The 17,064-nt window shown below is 39.5% G+C and overlaps 1 protein-coding gene and 1 long non-coding RNA gene across 2 annotated transcripts in view; one reads left to right on the top strand and one right to left on the bottom strand.

The window, feature by feature from the left end:
* Positions 1-2,524, bottom strand: part of PDE3B (phosphodiesterase 3B) — a 96,256-nt gene extending 93,732 nt beyond the window's left edge. The window contains exon 1 of the mRNA XM_054201003.1: positions 1,128-2,524. Within this exon, the coding sequence (XP_054056978.1) occupies positions 1,128-2,162 (1,035 nt within the window). The 5' untranslated portion in view covers positions 2,163-2,524. The remainder of the gene's footprint in view (positions 1-1,127) is intronic.
* A 6,779-nt stretch (positions 2,525-9,303) lies between these two features.
* On the top strand, positions 9,304-16,682 carry LOC128909398 (uncharacterized). The gene is made up of 2 exons (XR_008466362.1): positions 9,304-11,028; positions 15,045-16,682. It is a non-coding gene; the product is annotated as an uncharacterized LOC128909398 (long non-coding RNA).
* The last annotated feature ends 382 nt before the right edge of the window (positions 16,683-17,064 follow it).

Below are 17,064 nucleotides of genomic sequence, written 5' to 3'. Positions count from 1 at the left end.
AAATGCTCGAAAAACTACTCCACCGTTTCAGATTCACCTCGTATTTCCTCAGACCTGTTTCACAGTCAATCACAAGAAGTACATTACGGAATACGTGTCAAAGCAAAGTTAGAAAATTTCATTTACTACCCACGAATTTCAGCCACAACAGTAAGTGATGGGGGATTCTGCAGCAACAATCACTTCCCAGAAACTGTCCACTTGCACGTTTATTAAATCCGCACACCCCCCTTATTCTCCCTTCTATAACGGGCTGATAATCCGCTGGCAGCAGCCTCGGGCCAGTTCCACCGGCAACACAACTCGATATTCCTGCAGTTCACGTGCAAGCTCCCAAATATAAACAAACTCCCCTCCCACACAGGGGTTCGCGCTACAAAAAACAAGACTCATTGAAAAGTTTTCCGGGAGGTAGAAACCAACAGAGTCCCATTCAAGAAAACTGAGCATTTCGGGCATCCCTCCAGACTCTACTGAACAGCTCTCTCTTCAGTAAAAAAAAGTTTCTTAAATCCCACGAACCCAAACCCAATGTTAACTTATGTGGAGTGAGGAGGAGAGGGTGAGAGGGAGAGAGAGAAACGAGACACTAATCTGACAGGCAGAAGGACAGCTGCCACTCAAATAACGCCAACATTTGATAAATAACATCCCTCAAAAAATGATTTTGTCGATAGAAAGCGGGAAGAACCTGAAGTGCCGAGCAGCTAGAAAGCTGTGGTTTCTTTTTCTCGTAAAGTCTGCCATAAGCGGAGGAGGTGGTGGGCTTTGGGAAAGAAACAATCAAAATAACAAGGCAACTGATAGCTGACGATGTTTGGTTTGGGGTTTTGTTTTAATCAATAAGAACTACTTTTTAATATTTAAGATCGTATGAAAAGCAAGAGAGCCTTCCGTCCTATAGCAAATATGGTATTATGATTTAGCTTCTATACAGACGTAAAGGATTACATCGATTCTGCAGAACCGAGTTGAGAAACCCGCCAAGGGACTAACATTTTCCTCCATTCCTCTAACAGGATTTTGACAGTTAGCAGACATCCAGCACAGACATATACAGCAGTTAGGAAAAGCGAGTGGTGCTCATTCCTGAGAAAGTTTCTCCCTCCAGTTTCGGAGAAACCTACCTGCTCTCTGGAAATGCAAGGCAACGAGGGTCTCCTAAACATTTTGCAGCTGCCATAGTAGCTGGCCGAAGTCTCCCCTAAGGATACGCAGCTAGATCTCCTCCTGGGTCTGATCACAGGCACTTTTTCCTCCACGCTGGGGAGCCGTGGGTGGTGATGATGCTGGTGGTGCTCTCCTCGGCTCTGAGCCGAGAAGATGCCGCGCTCCCCGCCACAGAGTGCCAGGAGGCAGCCTGCCACCCCGACCGAGCCGGCCAGCAGCGGTCTGAGGTCTGGGGGGAGCGAGTGAAGGCTGCTGAGAGACACCAGCCACACCAGGCTGGCGAAGACCAAGACGAGGAGGCTCCGCCGCAACTTCAGGGAGCTCTGCAGCAGGGTCAGCGCTGCCACCAAGCCCAGCACTGTCAGGAGCCTGCCTAGGACCATGTGCGGCTCGGTGGGGTCCTGGGGCTCCTCTTCGTGCCCCTCGGCGGGCAGCAGCCACTGCAGCGCCACGAAGTCCCCCGAGTAGCAGCACACGGGAAGCGCCAGCAGCCACCAGCGCGTCGTGCCGCCGCCGCGCTCCCCGCGCCTGTCGCCGGCCAGGTAGCAGGTGAGGAAGAAGAAGGCACAGGCGATGCTGAAGAGGGGGCTGAGGCAGCGGAAGAGGCACAGCAAGGCGTGCAGCGGCTGGGGGCTTCGCCAGCTGCTCCCGTCCTGCTGGTCCCCGGCGCTGCCCCGGCCGTGAAAGGCCAGGAGCGAGAGGACAACGGCGGCCAGGGCGCCCAGGCTGAGCAGAGCCCGGGAGGAGGAGGAGGAGGCGGCGGCGGTAGGGAACAGCAGCAGAGAGAGGAAGCTCTTCGGGGGGTCCTGCCTCAAGGGGGTCGCGCAGCTCTTCACGTAGCCGTTCCGCAGGCTCTCCGGGCTGCCGCCGCTGCCGCCGGGGAGCGCCAGGGGGGCAGTCGCCCCACTGCCGTCCGGCTGCTGGCAGTGCTGCGGGGCTCTGCTGGGTCCGTGGCGGGAGGCGGCCGCGGCGGCTTCTCTCTCTTCCCCCATGGTGGTCGGGGACGCGGGCGGGGGGAGGACGGGGGAGAGGTGCGGGTCGCGCTAGCTCCGGCCCGGCCGCGCCTCCCTCATCTCCTCAGGGGAAAGGCGCCGGGCCGAGCCGCCGCTTCTCCTCCGCGGGCAGCGGCGTCCACAGCATGGTGGGTAAAAGACGGGGGAAAAAAAAGAGAGAAAAGGTAAAAGTCTCGCCCGCTCGTTCGCTTTCCCCGAACGGATCCAGCGGCGGGGACTCGCAGTCGCCTCCCAGCGCTCACCGGCGGCAGCGACCGCCAGCGAAGCCCTGGCGGGGGTGGGGGTGAGACGAGGAACAGCCCCCGCCTGCCGGCCCGCCCGCCCGCCTCCCCTCACGCCGCTGCACACGGCGCGCGCGGAAGCCCCGCGCGGCGGCACGCGCCCCGGCAGCGGTTGCGCGCGAACTGCCACGCGCTAACGGCCGCACGGTAGCGGGGGCGGGGAGGGAGGCGCGCGCCGCCGGCTCCTTCCCGCCGCCCCGCGCCCCAACGGCCGCCGGCCCTGAGGAGACCGGTGGGGCCCCGTCCGCACGGTCGCCCCCGGAGCGGCTCCTGCCGCAGACAGCGGAGGAATCCCGCGGCACCCGGGCCCCAGGGAACGCGCTTTCCGTGTGTATTAAACAGATCGTTCTAAAAGATGTGTATATATGTATATATTTATGTATGTCCCGCGCGACAGTCAGCCGTCGCCGTGAGGGAGCGTGTGGGGAGCGGGCCGGGCCCCTGCGAGCCACCGCGCCGCAGCCGCGGGAGGGTCAGCTGGTGAAGCGATCTAGGGACAGAAGGGCTGAGCTGGCTTATCTTTCTTTTTTCCCTTGTCTGTTTGTTTTGAGACAGCACGGAAAAGTTGCTGTTACGGTCTTTAAAGCACACAAAGAGTATCGCAGTATTTCCCCTTTTTTCTTTTTCCTTTTCCTTTTTTTTAAACATATGAGAAGTAAGTGTGGATTAGAGTAATTTTGTACCTTTTTTTTTTCAGTCTTTGTTAACTAAATTACAGATTAGACCGCGTTGCTCGACCAGATTTGATTGTTTGCACAGCTAATCCCTTTGGAATGGATCAAAATAATCATTTTGGACCAGACCATTGAAAGTGTTTAGACTGCTGTAAGTGAAAATAGGTAGCTAATGGGATTTTGAGTAATGCCTTTGCTCATTCATCCTGTTTGTATCTGGAAGAGTAACTAGTTAGCACTTTTGAAATTATGATTATAACTACGTGCATCTTTACCTCGTTACTTGAAATAAACGTCCTTTGAGCCGTGTTTCCACATAATATTGTACAGCTTTACTTAAATTGGTTTAGAAATCGGATCAGGTAAGTCGGTGACTGCACTTTTTGCTTGCTTTTTGAAACAAGGAATTCTTGAAATGACTTGGTGGCATTGCATGCGATTTGCTACATTTGAATAGCATTTGAGTAGCAGTTGGTTTGGGGAAGCTGTGGTGTAGCAGGAAGTGCTGCTGCAGGATACGGGCCTCAAAGCTGACAGTATACAGAAATCGTCCAGCATGATTACTGACAGAAAACGCAATATGCAGTGACAAACAAAGTAACTTCTGTACATAAGGAGATGGAAATAAGTAATGATTTGCTTTTCAAAGGGCAGATCAAATTGATGGAACTTTAGTACCGTTGTACACCTTCCTCACACACTTCCTCAAAAAAGAAAAAGAAATTCTGGCCTGATTTGGTACACTTAGTACCAATGTGATGGTACAGAACCCTCATTAAAAAGTTTTCAAAAGAGAAAATGTGAAGTTCCTTTCGGGATTATATTCTTACATTTGCTTTTATTCATGTGTTATTACATCAGTTGGACCACAATCAAGTGTATACGTAAATGTTTTGAAGACTGAGATGTATCATGCTGTTATGCATATCCTTTATTTTTCGATTCCATTGAACTTGGCTATAAATAAATAAATTTCAGAAATAATTAGTGTAGTCTTCATTAACATATCATATTTGAGTATGTATGTCTGTAGCAGTGGACACTAGAAAGTGCCTAAGGAAGAGTACAGAGATAGGACATCATATGATCCCTTAGTACCCTGAATGTGTCTTTAGCACTTTCTGAATCAGAAGTGGTGTCTTATTTTTAACAGTTCTCAGTAGACTTTTATTTCACAAATTTGCTCAATCTTTTTTTTTAAGTCCACACAGGCTTTTGGCATCTGCAGTGTACTAGAGGAAGAGGTCCTTGCTCAATGCAACTTCACTATGCGTTGTGTGAAATGTTTTGGGTTGTTTTTTTTTAAGTTTTCTACCTGTCTTAGGTGCTTTCCTTCTTGTTTTGATAGAAACAACAAGCAGTTGCTCTCTAGTCACTTTCCGTCTTTAACTCATGATTTTATACCTTTCCTCAGTCTTGTCTTTTCCAAGCTGAAGAGTTTTAGCCTATTTGATTTTTTCACGTTTACCCTCTTTTTTTAATCTTTTTTGAGCACTGCTATATGCTTTTGGAGATGAGGAGACCAGAAGCTACACAGAGTATTCAAGAGCAGTCAAAATAATGGTTTTCATGTCATTATCCAGTTTTTTCCTTATAAGTTCTGTCATTTATTTGTTTTGCTTTGTTAAAGAGGCAGAAAGCAGACAAACTGAGCATTGTTGAATGTTGTGTTGAACATTGAACAAACATTGAAAATTGTTTTCATAGCATTAACTATAGACATCCCAGGATATATTTTCTGAATGTTAACATCTACATCCACTAGACAGTTTTATAGGTAAGGATAGGATTTTTTTCTGTGTTTATGTTATGGTTATCTACATTAAATTTCACCTGCCTGTGCACTCAGGATTCTGAGGCTGGATGCAGATTCCCTCAGCCAGTTCTATTTTTATGACCCTCAGTAACTTAGTATCAACAGCATACTTCACCACCTTACTGTTTATTTGTTTTCAGATCATTTATCATTAAATAATTAGCTTTTACTTCAGTGGTTTGTCTGTGCAAAAACACCCTGAGGAAACGTGTACACAATTCATTCCAAAATATAATCGGAATATAGTTGTTCTCTAGTAGCATCCCTGTTTCCTAACAGGACTCTTCCTAGCGTATTCCTTAGTAAAAGAGTATGGCCATGAATAGGCCTCTGTCCTGAAAAGTTTACAATCTAATGATAAACAATTTCAGTTTAAGGAAAACTTGGTTTGAGTAGGATAGCATCTATCACAAATTAGAAGAGCGTCAACTAAATTTCTCCTTGTGACAGAATAGTTTTGAGAATAAAGAAATACCTTTACATTTACTACTGGTAGGTCCATATTCCTTAAACTTACACAGAAGAATAGAAAGTGTTTTATTTCAATTGGAATGAAGAAATTAATTTCAGGGTAATGTAATATTTTTTGTCATGTTCCAATTTCACTAACAAAAGAAAAAAAGTAGTTTAGTAATTTTGGTTGATTCTTAACCTACCATATGATATAATACCTGCATCTATTTAACAGTGGCTGTTGATACTGTGGTCTCTACATACAAATAAATGTCTTCAGTTGCTGTTTGGTAAGTTTCTAAATGAAAATTGGGCTATAATATTTCACAATACTATATTATTGTTCTCATTGTCTGTTCTCCATTCCAAAACAGAGTAACTAGAAAGAACAGAGAGTATAACCATGACTGTCTTCACTCAAGGCTGTAATCTTGGCATCTTTGGCCACTTCTCTCCTTTGACCCACACATCCAGAACATGTCTAAATCTTACCACATCCACTTGAATATTTCTAAGTTTTAATCATTCCCTTCTGTTTGCACTGCTCAATTTTTTTTTGTCAATGCCCTGGCTATTGTGTGCCCTGTAATCTTGATATGCACAGGGATCGGCTCTGTTCAAAATTGCTGTGGTTTTCACCTTTGTTGTCTTATCTTCTTCAGGTACATCAAATACAAACATTTGTTTCTTCATTCCTAATTTAGTCCTGTGATTCCCATCAGCTTCTCACCATGTGGACAACTTTTGCATCTGTTTAATAACTTTAGACACGGTTGCCCAGCTCTCCACTTCAGAAAACCATTTTGTGCTTTCTCTTGTACCAGCACGGAAAGGTTAATCAAATTCTAGGAAGTCCTTTTTAAAGCTTCTCTTCAAGCCTTCAATACTGTATTAATGAAAGTAATAATAATTAGATCTAATTATTATTGTATGTAATTGTGCCCTGACTGCAGTCCTTGCCCTTTTTACGTGGGAAAAGAGATTAACAATATGGTGCCTCGCTTGGAAATTCTCAGAGGGTAATATTGCAGGAAATTATGAGACACATCAGTGCTTTCTTTTTGTGTATTTCTGTGACACAATTGTCTCAGATATGGTTGATAGCTTTCTTGAGGACTGAACTTTATCTTCGCCAAAATGCATCTGTTGTATTTGAGATTCATTTTTAATAATGGATTTAGACGTAATCAAGTTCTTTAAACAAAGTATGCTTTGAAATTGGAACCAAAAGAAATTTAAACCAGTTACATGATTTAAATAGCTTGGCTTTCTAATCATAATCTGGGATCATTTCCTTAGAAATTCTTGTGTATAACTGAAGAATGGGTAAATTGATGCCTTGTTCAGGGAACAATATTCTACTACCTGACTTCTGGTACAGTGTAGAGTGTGTGTGTGGAAAAAAAAAAAAGTGGGAACGGAGGACATATCTTGTGTTGGAGCACTGAGTTAGTAAGTTATTGCACTTACTGCTTTTCTTTCATTCATATCCATGAGGATATTGGTCTTCGAATACCTTGTTTTTCACTATTTCTTATTTGAATACTGCCGTTTGAGAAATTAGTTTGTAAATTAATATAAAGACAGTTAAGATGGTGCAGGCAGTAACTGTGTATATCTCAACTTTGTTACCAATTTTACATTAGATGCTTGAATAAATAAATAAATGGCATTACTACAGCCATAATCAGTTAGCAAAAAAACCCTACAAAAACAAATTTTACACTTCCAGAAAACCCATACAAGTGTAGTTCACTTAGGGAAATCAAGTCTTAATCAAACTTTAATGAATGTTTGGAGAAACACCAGCGTTACGTGTTATCTTTCTAAGTGGCAGACGCTGTGGCTGCTCTGTTTGGTAAGCTGTAGAAACATGCTGCAGCTAGCAACTAGTGCAGCCTGGGTGATCTCAGATTTATCTGTGTGTAATGTGCTATCCCTTAAAAGCAGGCTATGATATCAACTGCTAAGATGTTTGTACATCTTCAGCGCTAAAGGCCTAGAGAGATCTGTGGTGGTTCATAGGCAACCAGACATAATGGAAACAAGCAACTGAAGGATACTAAGATGGAGTTGCTAAGGGAAGAAAAAAATATGGGTAAAAGAAGCTTCGTATGGAAGTGTGTTCATTGTGCGTGATGTCATACTTGCAATAAGGTGTTGCTGATGTATTTATCATGTCTAAGGGTGGGAAAAAGAGAGATCCAGTTGCATTCCACATTAAGCAAAGCAGTCAGTTTCAAAGGTATGTCACAACATTTTGATCTTCATCATATCTGCAAAGATAAAGTTGCTGCAAATTAAATCTTTTAGTTAATTTGTCAAAAACAGGCACATGGCAAAGAAAAATGGAAAGAAGTAGTGTAAAAAAGTTGTTCCTTGTATGATAAGATATCTCTAGTGGATATAGCACTTGTCAGTTTATAAAGTGTGGGTGATAGCACTAGAAAGATGGAGCTGCTACGATATGCCATTGTTAGATGAGATTTCCCATTTCTGGTGAACGAAAATAACAGTATGATGACAGATTCCAAGCTGTAGCTCATCAGCAATAAACTTGAGGAACAGTGAGTAGCAGAAATACTGTATCAACCTAGTTAAACACTTACTCTTTAGAAACTGGAAGGAAAAAAGTATTTATCTGGTCTCTCACGTTTTTTCTGGTGCCCATATTTTTGTTTTTATGAAAAGAAGCAGCAGCATGCTGGCTTCTGGTACTGTATCCAGATGCTTCTACTACTATATTTTTAAAATCTAAGGAATCAGCCTCTGAATCTGAACAAAGTGACCCTGCAAATGGACCAATATTTGCACCTCCAGATAAGCATGTAGTGATGTGCACCTCTACAGCTGAAATGTATTGATCATACCCTAGCTCTCCCTTTAAAGGTAAAAATGTCAATAGGCAATGATATTTAATGTTTTGCAAGCAGAATCCATTGATGCTGATGCAATTTCAATAGTCAAGCCATGTATAATCTGCGTATTCCATCAAATAATGTTGTCATCATGTTATCATAGAAATCATGCCATTAAATAGTCTAACACTTCATATTAGCTTTATGGAAAGTTTTAATGGAATTGCGTAACTCTTTAAAACTTTTTTTTTTTTTAATGCAATATGAAAGAAGTGAGTGGTTTGAAAAGAGAAGTGGTTTGGAAATTACCCATTTAAATAAATGAGGATTTCGTTGTCTGAACTTTTTCACCAAGGTACCAGGAATTTGGATGCTTATTTCCTGATAAAAATTAAGATAATGGTCTATGAAGTTCAACAAATAGCTGTCAAAATTCTGGCCTTAAGATATTAGCGAGTTGTGTGATTGTGTATGATACTAATTTTTTTTACATGACCTTATTTGGAGAATAGCGGTATAAGTTTAATTTTTTTACAATAAAAATGCAGGAATTTGTCAAATGTGAAATTTTTGCCAGATTTCACTTTTTCAAAGCTGATTATTCTAGTACAGTTTGTCATCCTATGGTACAAGCAAAACTGAAGATAAATAATAAAGCAGAAAACAGGTTGACTTGCTTCATCTGTAGCATCTCTATAAAAAGTTTACTTTATGCTGAGTCATGTTTTATTATAAAATCTACACCTTCAGTGAAATAGCATTAAACTTAAGAATACATACTAATATTTCTATGGCAATTCAGTCCTTAACTTGCTAATTGAAATTTCTGTCTTGAATTGAAATAGAGGCATTTTATGAACTCTGCTCATTAATAGTGCTAAAGATTAAATCTAACTTGCGTGCTGGTTTGGTTTTTCACAGAAGTCTGACTTAACACATGAGCATCAGATGCATAAATATATTCTGAAAAAGATCAAAATCAGTCCAAGTCAGGTCATTTATTGCGGGGGCGGGGGGGGGGCGGGAAGTGAACTGAATCATTCAGTCAGCTTCTCTCATTTCCATATCTTTCAGATACCCAATTTATTGACCCTAAATCATTAAGACAGGTCCTTGTTAATTAAAATTCATTTAAATTCTTTTAAATTGCTAAAATTACATTAGGTTGTCAGCAGGCATAAAACAACCCAGTAAACAAATTATGCTGAGTTATACCTCTTCAGGCCTTAATCTGGCCTGTGTTTCAGGCCAGATTAATCTCAGTTGAGATTAAATATAATCTCAACTATTTTGTTTGGTTGCATTATTTCATTCAGTTATGTGTATGAAACCCTTATAGGCCTCAATGTATTCAGAAGTTCCTCATACTTAATGCTTTCTTATGGTAAGTATTGTAAAAGCTTGGACCTAGAAGAAAAGTATTACGAAAGCTTGGACCTAGAAGAAATAGTATTAACATATTCATTATTTGTGTTGTTCGTAATTAAATAAAACCAAAACCTTTGGAAGTATCAGGCTGCAGATGTCTGAATAATAGTGCTTTGACAGAAAATATGTGGAAATATATAAAACATCATTCCTCTTAAATTCAAAACCAGTTATTACTATGTGGAATATTAAGCATTCAAAGATTATCATAAACTATTATATTTCATTATCTTGACTTTTAAAATGTTTGGAGATTAATCTTATTTTAGCATCCAAAGTAATGATGCTAAATTAAGTAATAAGACAGTCTATGGACGCAAATCTCCAGAACAAAACATGTAAATGAAACTTTTTCCCCTCACCCCAAAAAAGAAGGAGAAGCATAACAGAATCCTGTAATTGTGTTTTTGTAACTATTTCTTCTGGAGATTCAACATGAGATTAAACATATAGCAAAATTATGCAATTAAACTAATTAGCTTATTATTGTGGAAGTATTTTGTCTTTCTAACCACAGAAGGAATTCATCTGAATAAAAAAGCAGACAGGAATAAATTGTGGTAGGAGACAGAAATCGTCTGGTTTTAAAATGATAAATTTGTATGGTTTATGGCTGTCCTCTAAAACCTAAGCATAGCACCAGCATTTCTTAGGTTAATTTTATTTTTATTAATTGTTAAGACCAAGTTGTTCATCACATATAACTTGAGCTTTATATGTTGTCCAGGAAGCCATGACATACTGTGAAAAGCGTTCCAATTTCAAACAACTTGTCTCAATAATCTTTCCTATTTAAGTCTACTTATTTAGCTAAAAGTTACTTTACTTCCTCATGTAAAGCAACAGGGCTGTTTAGCATTAATCATCAACACTGTGTACAATTGCAGTAATTTATCAGCCTACTCTTAGCATTTTAGCTGAAGCTCCCAATCCCTTTCACCATTCGCAGTTTATTGAAATCAGCACCCATTGCCTCCTTTGGGTTTAAGATAGCTCAGAGCTTGAATTTACCACATCAGAAACTGCGCACCAACTAAAGACTTGAAATAAAGGTTTCTTGCTTTTGTTTCCTCTGTATGGTATAATGATACATCATGATTATTTACAAACATGGAGGGATTGTATTTAGTTGTCAAAGGCAAACAAATGTAGGTAAAGCAGACAGCAGTTTCACGAGATCAAGTAACAGATAATTGGCTTGATCATTTAACTCGGCTATGTTTGTGCTCAAAACTAGTGCTTATTTCCTTTAGGTATGATGTTACAGAACGAGGAGGAAGAACATTTGGATGTGAAAACGCATTTAAGTATTTCCAAGATGTTTGTTTTTGTCAGGTGATATTCTTTATGAGTAAGAATAAGTAGGAGCTTTTAGAAAATACTGCTAACATGTCTGAATTGACTATGTAAGCAAAAATGAGGGTATGCCATGGAAATTTTACAAATTCTGACTCTAGATAATGCAGGTGTATTAACTTCGGTTGATTAAATTTTATGTCCTTATTTGTAGCTAAAACGTGTCCAGCATGCTGGAGTACAAAGTAATGATGTAGAAACAGTCAGCCATGTGCACCTGTTGGGTCTTTCTTGCAATGAAAGAATAGTAATTGACCTGCATAAACAAAAGCAACACATTTAAGAAGGGTTCTTTCATTGCTTTGGAGTTTCTGTGTTTGAATTAACAACGACCTGAGAGGGAAGGACCTTGAAAGACAGCGAACTGGACATAGCAATAGGTTTCACCAGAGCTGATTAATGAAACTCAGAAGTTTACATTATGATATCTTTGCACTTATGCTTGGTTAGTAATAACTAGGTAGCAATGACTGATGCTTAATATAACAAACTCAAACATGGTATCAGTGAAGAACTACATTTAAGTTTACATCATTAACCAATTTCTTATTTACCATGTACTCGCAATATCATTTATACCATTCCATAATGATTCCTGTTGTGATTGTTTAAATTATGTAAGAGTTTATGGAAGCATGGGAAAAAATCTTGAGGGCTTTTTGAGACCTGCAAATCTCTCTGGTTCAACCTTGATGGAATTTTAATTACATTTGGAAAAAATGTCATATCAATTGCAAGTTACATGGAATGCATGTATCTCATTTTATTATAACTATTAGCATAATGCTGACCATTAACTGAGTTAGAGAGGTTTTTATTTACTTCGCAGCCAAATGATTTTTTTCAAGAGCAATAGATATCACATAAATTTCACTGATAGAGTCTTCACTAGCACAGATCTACAATAAACTGCAGTAGTTTTCTTGATTACTTGTATTGCTATATTCAAAATGTCTTCTTTACTAGAATTAGAATGTTTATTAAATGTGAATATTATGCCAATATACTGCTAGAGAAAAAAGCATAGTGAACAAACAATACAATTAGTAAATGAAGTGAACGCGTACCTGTATTACCCTTTATTATTGTTTACTTACTTGCTGGTTTGTAAAATTTGCTGATTTGTAATCTGTTTCTCTGTGACTGCTGCTAATCACAAAGACTCTAAAACTCACAATAATTACTGTTTAGTACCAATATGTGTTCGATAATGGTTTGAAAGTTCATGATTCCTGGCCACTTTGTTTTTTAGTGCTTAATTATTGTAAGGCTTATTGCAATGTAGTAGTTTCCTAAGTGTAGGTCTCCTAGATGCATGTAGCCTTTGGAATTTAAAACACTACAGACTGCTTTCATTATCAGATATATAAAAATTACAAAAAAGCTGTGTACTGGGGGAGGGGGGTTAGCCAAATACCAGAGAAGCTGAGTGACATACTTTAACTGAAATTGCTTACATCATGTATTCAAATTGCTGCTGTTAATTCTGAGGCACTTTTATATTAAAAAGTGAACATCAGATGTCAGGTAGTATCGTTAAGGGTTGGATTTAAACACGGTTTTATGTTCTTCAGTTTTGGCATTGATTACTTATTGTACAGTTACTTAAATAGCCCTATTCATTAAAATATTACATACTTGGCATGTTTGCTTTCTTTAATGCTGAAAGTGAGGAATCTATCCTTTACACATAAATTTAGTTTTGCTTTTATTTATTAACATATTCCCTTCCCATGATTGATGCATTTTTCATGCAAGTCTGAAAGAGGTGGAGGGAAGAAAAAGAGGAGCATTCCAGTTTTAAGTAATTGTTTAGTTAAAATTTCAATGCTTTCTGATATATTAGGGGAAAAAAAAACCAAACATTTTCCAGGCTCAATTTATATACTTCGTAGTTTAGGAATTGTTAAAATGTGCATGGGGCAGTTGTTATATTCTTAAGTGACATCCCAGGATGTATCATATTTAGTTACCTCCCCAGCCAGGTCTCCTACACAAATAGGTCCATACCAAATATAATGGTGCAATTAACCTCTTTCTCAATAGAGGAACATTGAATTGCTGTAAAATATATTAATCTGGCCTGTAAGTTAAAATAACTAAGGAATTTTCAGGTTTTGAGTTGAGAGGCCCAATTCTGTACACTGCCCAGCAAAATAAAAGGGCCTTAGAAAGCACAGGCGTCAGTGCCTATGCCTTTTCTACTGAGGCTTTTAATGCCTTTTATACTGAGGCTTTAGGCAATAATGATCTATGACCAGGATCACGCTTCTGAGAGGTCTAGCTAAAAGCCTTTGTATTTATAGCAGATATAGGAATATATGACTTGGGACATAAATGAGTATATAATAGTTTATTTTACTATATGTAAGGTAACAAGATTCCACTTGCCAGAGCAGTATGCACAAGTACATTTGTTTTCTGTTTGTGTTAATCTGAAACATATATAAACTATTTTTATAAATGGACATGATGGACATCTTATAAGATGTTTGTGAAGTCAGGCCGTACTTTCCCAGTTACTTGGAAAGTTAGTCTTAAATGACAAAATGACTTGCAGAAATTTAGCTTACATTAACTTACGTGAACCTGAACCAATAGAATCAGGTTAAGCACTGAACATAGTTCTCAAATGCAAATGTAAATTTTTTAGAGAAGGAATGCAAACAGTAAGTTCCAAGAGTCGAAAGCCATTTCTTCTGCTAAGAAATCTGTCATCTCTTTCTCCTCATTCACCACCTTTTTTCCCCTCCTTTGGCCTTTTTCCCACATAGACAGGCTATGGGACTCTCAAAGAGCTAGCTTTCTTAAGAAGCTTCCTTGATGATTAATAGTAAGCTAAACATACTTTGTTTGAATTATGCAAGGATTCAATATTCTCTTTATCACCTGATCTGTGTTTACACTGATGCTGACAGTGTATCTGTACCTAGCACCATAGGTCAGATAATCTTACTGATAGCAGTAGGAGCGTGCATGAGTATCAGCCCCCTGCATAACGTTCATGCACAATCCTCTTTCTTCTCAGTTGCTCTTAAATGTCTACTAAAATGATTCCTCATATCATACAGTACCTGTGGTGTGTGGAAAGCTGACTCTCAACTTGGAAACTTTTTACAGCTAAGAGAGTTTTAGCTACTGCTGATAGTTTTACCCTACTTTGTTTAGGTTCTGCTTTGGGGTTTGGAGAGGTGCATTGATCTTCGCAATTGTTTCTTAATCTCAGATAATCATTCCCATTGCTTTTATAGCCCATATTTCTGGGCAATTTCTTCTTTTTGCCCACAGAGATCATTAGCACTAGCTTCAGGAGTATCTGTTAATTAGGTTTGTGGGTTCTTCAGAACCAAATAGCATCAAAATATGTTATTAACCCATCAATACAACCAGAGAACAGCTTTTGAACATCCTGTTTCAGTCAGGATGGGAAAGAGCTGTACTCCAGACAAAGACAAAACCCCATACCTGGGACTCCCTGGTTCCTGAGCACAACCGTAGTAGTAGGTCAGCTCCATGAGCATTGTGGCAGTAGGAGAAGCTTGTCAGACCTGCAGCATCACACGACATGTTTTTGAGAAAGCCTTAACACAGGCTATTGCCATATTATCACATTCTTAAGGAAAAGATCTCCCTGTGTTCTAGATCAGTACCTTTCCTCAAGTGCTTCACGAGTACTTTCCAAGGCTACTTTTCTAAGAATTTCTGAGTTGCTTGTGCTCCATAAAAGACTGGACTCTTCAGCCTTCCTTCAGTTCCACATTTGGAACTACCTTGTGTACTTCCGAAACTATATCCACAAGATCTTTGACCATCTGGTGACTTTTATCAGATTACTGACCAAAGATTTTTGCCAGAAGTTTGACACTCCAATTATTGAGGGTCATATGTCATCTAGAACAATCCCTCAAGCCTCACTTGATGCAGCAGGGACAGCCGCCTGTGCTTTCACCTCCTCCTTAATTCTTAGGCAATTTTCTTGGCTTCTGTGTTTCCAGGGAGACTAAAACAATTATAAAGAAAGAGATCCTTCAGCATCCATTCCAGAGGAGCATTCCGGAGGACCACAGAGGGGTGTAAGAGGGAACATCATACCAGAAGCAAGCGGAATTGGTAGCAAATAGCTTATTCTTCTACTGGTTGTTTAGTCAAGTTTTGCCCTTTTTTTGAAGTATAGACTTTTTGTGGCTGAGTCTGAGCAATGTTATTATTAGAATGTTCTTCTAATTACCCATTCTTCCAGGTCTTTGTAACAGATGCTTGCTTTCTTGGCTAGAAGTTGTTCTTGACTGACTTGAAATCAGAAGAAGGTATGCTGTCCTCCCCAGAAGTATAGTATATCAGGTATCAGACATTTCTGCTAGCAAATTGCCTGGGTTCTTGAATGAGCTGGAAAACAGATTAGGTCATTTCAGGCATCCTTATCACAAGCAGGAAGTCCATGACAATGTTCTGGAGACGTTACTACAAGAATATGGTTAACCAAGACCTATTCTTCCCATAGATGTGAATAGGAAATGCCATCTTTTTACTCCAGAGTATCTTCCAGACCCTTTTGTAATCAACTGTTAAAGGAGACAGATGCATTCATGTCAACCATGCATGTGTTTTCTAATCTTCAGAGATGTTTTGAAAAGTAAAATAGGATAATGATCATTCTGGTAGCTAAGGATGAACATAAGGCAGATCTGATATAATTCCAGCTTTTCTCTTGAACTTCTCTGTTCAACTTCATTATTGAAGTCTTGAAGTCCTTTTTTTCTTTTTAATGCACAGAGAATTTTTATTTTCACTTCAGAGAAATACCCTAATTAATAGAAGAACAAATAAGAGGCAATTTTATTTGTCCAAGTAGATGTAATTTGCCATGTGATACACAGAAAAGATGATTTTCCTTTACTTGGCCTCATTGTCTGGAATTCTGCTCTGCTTCCTGGGTGGTGCTGGGTTCCTCTGTCAGCTCAATCTATTTGACAGCTGTTTCAGCACTGCACTTCCAGGCTGGTGGCTTCTTTGGTTTTGTTGATACTATAGTAATTGTATCCAGAAGGGTTTGTTAATATTTTTTTCTCTTTTATGTACTAGTTTTCAAGTAGGATCTGAATATCATAGTTGCTTCCTCTGATTTTGAATGGTTTTTTGAGTGGTCAGAAATGGTACTTGAGCTTTAAAGTGCTTGTGAATGTTCATCACAGGTCCTTCACAACTTAGGCTAATCTTGGAAAGAGGTATGCATTAAGAAAGAAAAAGTATGGAAGAACAACACATGCAAAACTAGATATATATTAAAACTGTTATCAACTATTTAAAGAAAAGACCTTACAACGGTGATATGCATACATGTAGCCGTGCAACTTAAGAAATGGCATTTCCTGAGCTGAGAAACATTCTATGAAATTCACATTCACTTAACTTTGTAGAAGTGATCACATAATGAGTTCATCCCTGGCTAGAAACCAGAGAAAGTTGGTCAATTTGATACCAATGCTCAAAAGACTCTTAAAGGAGAGGTAAGCTACTCCTAAGCAATGAAGTACTGCTATCATTTTACTTGTACACTACAGTTGTACAACGCTGTATTATTGAAACCTTTTGTAAAAATACAAATGTGCATAATAAAGTTGTTATTCTGTCAATTCCTGTTATGTGTTTTAATGTCTTTCCTTCTTTGTGGCTAATCAGGTTTGGGCTAAAGCCCAAAAGACCATTCACAAATATGTTGCTGCAGGCTGATACCCAGTATCTAGATTAATCCTTTAAATTCACAGGGCAAATGCTATTATGTGAAATTTGGAGATAGACACACATACCCACCAGTTTTCAATAAAAGCAGAAATAAACTATATTTTATATACTTTCTTAATGTGATTTAAATTTGACAGTACTGACTACAAGTTCAAGATCTAAGTAAAACTGTGGCTATGCTGAAGTCAGTGAAAAAAAATCATTGATAATTATGTCAACGTTGTAACTCAGAAACTGGATTTTAAAAATCAGGTTGAATATATTCTGAAGAAA

Source organism: Rissa tridactyla, chromosome 4 (assembly GCF_028500815.1).
Source record: "Rissa tridactyla isolate bRisTri1 chromosome 4, bRisTri1.patW.cur.20221130, whole genome shotgun sequence".
NCBI lineage: Eukaryota > Metazoa > Chordata > Aves > Charadriiformes > Laridae > Rissa > Rissa tridactyla.
This window is presented reverse-complemented; position numbering and strand designations above follow the sequence as displayed.